This window comes from Cygnus atratus, chromosome Z (assembly GCF_013377495.2).
Source record: "Cygnus atratus isolate AKBS03 ecotype Queensland, Australia chromosome Z, CAtr_DNAZoo_HiC_assembly, whole genome shotgun sequence".
NCBI classification, from domain to species: domain Eukaryota; kingdom Metazoa; phylum Chordata; class Aves; order Anseriformes; family Anatidae; genus Cygnus; species Cygnus atratus.
Window position 1 is genome coordinate 9935078 of NC_066396.1, and position 6813 is coordinate 9941890.

Below are 6813 nucleotides of genomic sequence, written 5' to 3' on the forward strand. Positions count from 1 at the left end.
CTTGTGGTGCTCCGCTTCCCACCTCCAAGCCTTGGAGCTGGGAAGGGCAAAGGGGGAATTCCAGCTTATTCCAGGCACAGACAGTCCCTGGGGCAGGATCTGGCCTGGCTGCATTCACCACATTGGGAAATACTGGGCCAGCATCACAGCTGTTTCAATTTCCCTGTCTCTGCTACAGCAGTCCAGCATGGGAGAGGCTCCCACGTTACTTCCATCGCATCCCAGTCCTGTGGTGGCACGGGGACTGTGGCCACAGCCAGCACACAGGGCCCTGCTGGATCTCCTCCAGCCGAGGGAACCTTGCCAAGGTGATTAAATGGAATTAAGGAAAAACCAATGAACAAGCCATGCCTTTGGCTAGAAGACAGCAAAAATGGACCTGAGGGCTTGGTTAAGAGGTATGCCCAAGGTGCCACGCCTGCAGTGCTGGAGCCCATCTGTCCCTAACACTCGTTGCCTTCAGCATCATTGATGTTGAGGTCAAGTGAATGAGGTGCATCGATGAGGAGGAGGACCCCTCAGCTGGGTCCTGCTCAACCTCCACAGGGCAACACCCATCTCCCAGGGGAAAAAAGGGTTGGGAGGAGGCTCTGGGCTGGGGACCTGCAGGACCTGGATGGACCAGGGAGTGTGGGAGTCCCCATCACCCAGCAGCTGCTCCTCCACCTCCATGCTGCTCTCAAGACCCTGGCAGAGCCCAGAAGAGCGTCTTGGCTGGAGATACTGGCTCTCCATGCCTGCATGTCTCATTTAATAACTCAAACCCATAGCCCTCTCCCATCCCTATCTAAGAGGGGAACAAGGTCCAGATGCAATCACTGTCCCACAGGGTGCATGTTCTGATGATGAGGTTTTGGGAGACCACAGCCCCTTTAGCATGCTGCTCCCATTTCTTGGGTGTGGAGGGACAGACCCTGTGCCAGTGTCCCCAGCTGAGCATCGCTGGAGCTCAACCCAGCATCCCAGCCCAGCACGCTGCTGTGCTGCCAGGGCGAGCGCGGAGCTCTGTCTGCACCGGGTAAGTGCTGAGCTCATTATCTGGCCCAGGTTCAGGACCTCCCTTCTTTTGGCTGCGGCGTGTGGTTTCTCTCTTGCTTGGCTGCTTTCTGCCTGTCACCTAATCCTTTCTGCTCTGGGGTGGCCGTGTTCCCTGAAAGCCCACCCAGACCATCACCGTTCCTTTTGCACCCTCGGAGACGCTCCCCGATGCCATCACGCCCCACCGTGCATCACAGCAGTGCCTCTATCACCCTCCTCACCCATCACAGGGCCCCACCACCTCTTGCACCTTATTTTCCCTAAAAGCACTGCTCTGCAGTGAGGCTGGTGTGCAGATGCCCATGTGCATGCAGGCAGGTGGCACATGGGGGCTGCGTTTGTGCATCCGTGTCTGTGCTCACATGTGCCTTGATGCCTGGGTGTCCATGCCCAAGCACAGCTCTTCCATAAACCCTGCTTTTAGGGTAAATTGTTACAGAGCACCCACATGGCCATAGCTTTTAACCCGTCTTAGCCCAACACCCATCTCACACTTGAGGGAAGAAAAGCCCCCGCAGTGCTTATATTTGTAGCTGCAGAGAAAACAGGCTGCGCTTCACGTGCTGGCATGCTCCAGCCGTTTCCTGATGCTTTGCCCTTTGTGGTTGCAGACCTATTTGGCTGAGCTTCCTTTCCAGGGGTTTTTCACCACAGTTTCACAATCCCTTGACGCCACCAGCACAACAGCCCGGGCCAGTCCCGCAGCTCCCAGGCCAGAGCAGAGACTCATCAGTAACTCCTTTACTGTGGCCAGGAGCACTGCTTAGACCAAAAGCCAAGACCAGGGGGGCAACCTGTGGGGCAGGAGAGCAACCCCTCCACTGAGGACCCACCCACCTGACCCCTGCAGCTCTTCCCAAAGCACATCAAGAGAGGCAGAAGGACTGGGTTTGGGTTTAAAGGATATATTTTATTGCCTTATATCCTGCCTGAAGCCCGGACAGCCACGCACTGTCGCGACACGGAGACAGCTTGGTGCCCGGGGCCAGTGTCGAGCTCTTCACAGTTTCTTTACACAGTCTTAAAAAGAATACACCTCAATGCCTGCCCGATAAAGCAATCAAGCCAGATAATCGTGCTCAATAGAAGCACTAAGCCATGAGCTATCCCCAGCCAGAACGCTGCATTTGCTGATATTGCTAAGCCCCACAAATCCAATTATTGCAATTATACAACTTAATACAGCTTTACTGACCAAAGTCCATGTCTGAAATATCTGCAAGCAAATAACACTGCAGCTGTGGCAGAGCCCTTCCATTGCTCCTCGGCACACCGGAGGGGTCTGCAAGCATGGGGAGGTGCCGTTTCCCTGGGACCTTTCCATGCTCCCCCTTGCAGCCTCACCTGTCAGCACACACAGGGCAGTGATTTCTCATTTTACTAAGGATTTGAGATAGAGCTGCTCTCAAGCAACTGCAGCGTGTCTGTAATGAATCTTGCAAATTCTTCTATTCCCCCACCTGCGCACAATTTTCACCATGCAAGCTTTTCATCTGGGAGAATAAACTGTAAGAGAGTTTCTTCCTGAAAGCAAAGCGCTTGGCTTACAAATGTCTGAATCTCTGAACACAGCAAAACCAAGTGCAGATAAAGTGGTAAAATTGCACTGAAATGAAAAGCTTGCTCTGATTTCATTGCAATTTTATAAAAAAAAAAAAATCGAAACATGTTTTGAAAAAGCCTGTCTTTCTATAAACTACACTGCAACAGCTGTAAAAGCAGCACAGTGGCACTGTGCAGCCCCCCTCTGCTGCTCAGTCCCACAAGTAGCCGTGGGAGGCAGCACCCAGCCAGCAGCCCACGAGCAGCGGGACGCGGGACCCGCCTGGCGCCCCACAGCCCTGCAAGCTAAAAAGGAGCAAACGGGCCAGAGGGGAGTGAACCGTAGCCATTGTAGCCATTCGGTAAGAAAAATAAAAGCAATCTTCCAGACGAGCCAGCCTGCAGCATAAAGGGTGCTCTGTGAAGCACGAGGAGCCAGAAGTAGGGCCCTCTGGGTGAGACCGAATGAAAGCAGAGTCTCTAATATAAATACAAATGTATAAAACCCCAAAACAAAGCTGCCATCCCACTGGGCGCCCTGCAGAAAGCCCCACAACCGTGGCAAAGCTGCCCACCTCCATGGGCCACACTCGGCTGGGGTGGCCGTGGGCAAGCGAGGAGCTGGTGTCCCCCACCACCGGCAGCATCCAGCCGGTGTGGGGGTACCCGCGGTGGGGAGGGGGCCGTGGGGAAGGGCAAAGCCCCCCCAGCCACCCCCTCCTCACCCCCCTGGGGCCAGCGGGCAGGTGTGCTGCGGATGTCCATTGCCAGGCGATCAGTCGTTGATGGGGAAGGCGTCCGTCCTGGGGGAGAGGATGGCAAGGAAGGGGTGGTGAGGGTCTCAGCAGGAGCAAAGTGGCTGGGGGGCCATGCATGATGTGCCCTGCATGTCCCCAAGCATGTCTCTGACAGCCCCCCCAGCTGCCCAAGGGGATGGATTGAGATGGGGGACAGCATGGTGGTCCCACCGCCCCGTGTCCCCCCAACCCTTCTCTTACCTCTCCAGGCCTGGCTTAGACCTGCTTCCGCTTCTGCCGCTTGGATCTGCCCTGGTGCTTCGGGGGGGGGTTCTTCTGCCTGTCCTCCAGGCTCCGGATCAGCTTCTGGACAGCGGGGTTGGTGAGAGAGGAGCAAATTTTCTTCTCCTTCTTAGTGGTGAACCTGGGGGGCCGGGCAGAGAGGTTTGCTGCGGGGTTGTGCAGGAATGTGGGGAGCACACAGGGAGGGACGGAGGGCTTGGGAGAAGACGAACCACGCCGGGTGGCCCCAGTTGCACCAGGGTACTCACACAACAGCGCGCAGCAGGCATCCCGACTCAGGGCCCTGGATCCTGTAGGACTTCACCCAGGCGCTGGGGATGGTCTTCTTGCTGGTCTTCAGGCAGCAGTCTGAGGCCACATTGTCAACACCTGCAGAAAGGAGGGGATGTGGGATTTCGGACCCTCTTGGAGCCAGGGCACCTTCCCAGCCCGGGGGAGCACAGCACGATGGGCTGAGGGTGTGGGATTGCTCGGTGTCGTTTGAGGGAAGGATGCTGTGGTGGTTTCATGCTGATGGGCAGCTGAGCTCCACCACGCCGCTCTCTCACTTCCTCTCCTCAAAAGAACAGGGGGAGAGAACAAGACGAAAGAAAGCTCATGGGCTGAGATAAGGACACGGAGAGCCCTCCCAGGTACCATCACAGGGAAAACAGACTCAGCCTACAGTAGATTAATGTAATTTATCGCCTGTTGCTGTACAGAGCAGTGAGAACTAAAAGCAAATTAAAACACTGCGCCTCCATTCACTCTCTTCTACCTCCTCCTCCCGAGCAGCACAGGGCAGCAAAGTGAGAGTGGGAGCTCTGCACCCCGGTGCCCTGCTACAGGGACATGGATTTCACCCCTGTGCAGCTGGAGGGGGAAACTGAGGCAGGGACGGGCTCCTTGCGAGGGGCTGGACCTCAGCCTCCTGCCTGTGCCCTGAAGCTCAGGGAGCTGCCACCCCACCAGCTGGCTCCAACGCCCAAACAACCCACCCGTGCTGTGCCACCCATGGGTTCAGCACCCTGCACGGAGCCCGGGGGGCTCGAATCCCTGCGCCCCCCTCACCTTCAGCTGGGAGGAGCAGGAGGGCAGCAGCCAGCAGGAGCAGCGGCAGGAGGATGCGCAGAGCCATGGCGGGGTGCCGTGCTGCAGGATGTTTGGGAGCAGGGTGCACACTGCTGTCCCACTCTTCAGCTGCTCCTATTTATCTCCAGACACTTTGCTTTCATTTTCGGTCCCCCCCTGGCAGGCCGCCCACCAGCCAGCCGGAGGCTGGGTGATGGAGGGGAGGGAGGGGGGAGGTTTCCTGTAAGGAGCGAGCCCCGCTTTGCGGATATGTCTTGTCTTGTCCCCAGCTGCCCAGCACGGAGTGGGGTGCCAGGCGGGGGGCATGCCGGAGACGCAGCCCCCACCATGTCCAGATGTGTCTGTGGGCTCCTGTTTCCTCCCCAGCCCCACAACATGCCGCCACAAGCTCCCAGCCGCTGCTGTTTGCCTGTTTGCTCCCCAGGCAGGGACCCTGGCGGGTGGCCAAGCCATCCAGGAAAGCAAGGAGTGAATTTTGTTACTTACCCACCCTGTGCTCTGCTCCCGAGCCAAGTCACCCATGCGGGTGAGAAGGTGACCCTGCATTCCTGCCCCCAAGCCCCCAGGGGCTCCTCAAATTTCTGAGCACGTCTGTAGGGCTGGGGTGTACAGGGGCTGAGCTGCAAATGGGGCTGGGGGAGACAGCACAGCCCACTCCCCTTTTGTAAGTGTGAAAACCCAGGGTGTCTGCACACTCCCTTTGCCAGCACTGATACCAGATTGTGGGGAGCTGAGGAGGAGCAGGGACTGCAACCAGCTGGAGGAAGGGGCTGCTGGGCTCCTCCTGAGGTCCAACACAGGCAAAATGCAAAGCCCCGTGGGTGGCACAGGGTGAGCCCTGCAGCAGCACAGGCTGGGCACGGCTGGCAAGAAGTGGGTCTGGGGGAGCTGAGTTGCAAGGGCAAAGGCAACCCTAAAAGCATCTTCTGCTCTCAGCAGGGGATGGCCAGAGACCTCCACAGCTTCACACCATCCCCAGGCCATGGACTGGAAGACACCAAAGATGAAGATTTCATGGCCTAGGATGGAGATTTCACAACCACTATGGGCAACCTGTTCCAACGCTCGAAATGTTCTCATGTTGAAAACATTTTCCCCACTATTTAATCGGAATTTCCCTGGGTTCATCCTTTGCTGCTGCATCATGCCCTGTCCCAGGGTCTCTCTGAGAAGAGTTGAGTCCTGGCATCTCCCCAGCTCTCCCCAGACAGCCTCCACCAGTAAGGAGCCCCCTTCATCTCCCCAGTCCTGGCTGCAGCATCCCACTGCCCTCATCTTGGGCTGCTGCTCCTGCAGCCCCAGGACTTTTCACCAGTTGCTGATAAGGACCCTCAGAAGCAGTTTTCGAGGGAAATGAGTAACCTAAGGGGAGAAAAAAGTCCCAATTTCTGCAGAAAGCAGAGCAGTGATAAGATGCCTGGGCTTTCGCCCCCTCGTCGGGGAGGGGGCATTGGGCTGTGGGCAGCAGCAAGTTGCCTGTGGATGCATCTCCTGGTAGTGTGGGTCCCTATGTGCATCCCTCCAACCCCAAAGCATTGGTGGCATCAGGACAGGGTGAGAAAAAGAGCTCTTACAGCATTCCCAGCCCTCACCCTACAACCTCTGCAGACAGCAGTGCCCAGGCACTGAGCACCTGGGTGAACCCCCCAGCCTTGGCACGGCTGGGACAGCCAGAGCATCTCCTGTCCCACTGCAGGTCCGTGTGCTGGAGAAACCAGGGGATCACTGCTCCCTTCACCCCAGCCCTGGCCACCCACCCCAGTCAACCTGGTCCTGGAGTGCACGCGGTACAAAGGCAAGTGATGTGGAGGGAGGGGGAGAGATGCCACCAGTTGCCCCCAGCACAAACCACTCAGGCCCAGGAGAGCTCTGCAACCCAGCACAGAGCCCCGCTACCTTCTTTGCCCAGTCCCAGCCCCAGCTACAGCAGCAGACTCCTGGAAAGTCCCTGGCTTTCTGCGTGTTTTCAAGACACTGCAGCAGCATCCTCTGGCTGGAGGCCATCCCCAAACGCGGTCCGAGCTGCTGAGGAAGGTCAGGGCACGTGTTCTCTTTGTAAGCATCAGTTTTGGCAAGCTTCTGGTCACTGCAATTTGCATCCCAAAGAAAACAGCAGGCCAAG

At 57.3% G+C, this 6813-nt stretch overlaps 1 protein-coding gene across 1 annotated transcript; it reads right to left on the bottom strand.

Moving 5' to 3' along the window:
- Positions 1-1914: 1914 nt before the first annotated feature.
- Positions 1915-4808, bottom strand: LOC118257672 (C-C motif chemokine 19-like). Its single transcript, XM_035565872.2, has 4 exons — positions 4671-4808; positions 3869-3989; positions 3579-3741; positions 1915-3383 (listed from the first exon to the last, which is right to left on the bottom strand). Exons 1-3 carry the CDS (start codon positions 4735-4737, stop codon positions 3594-3596), a joined length of 336 nt encoding a protein of 111 aa, XP_035421765.1. The 5' UTR covers positions 4738-4808; the 3' UTR covers positions 1915-3383; positions 3579-3593.
- Positions 4809-6813: the final 2005 nt, after the last annotated feature.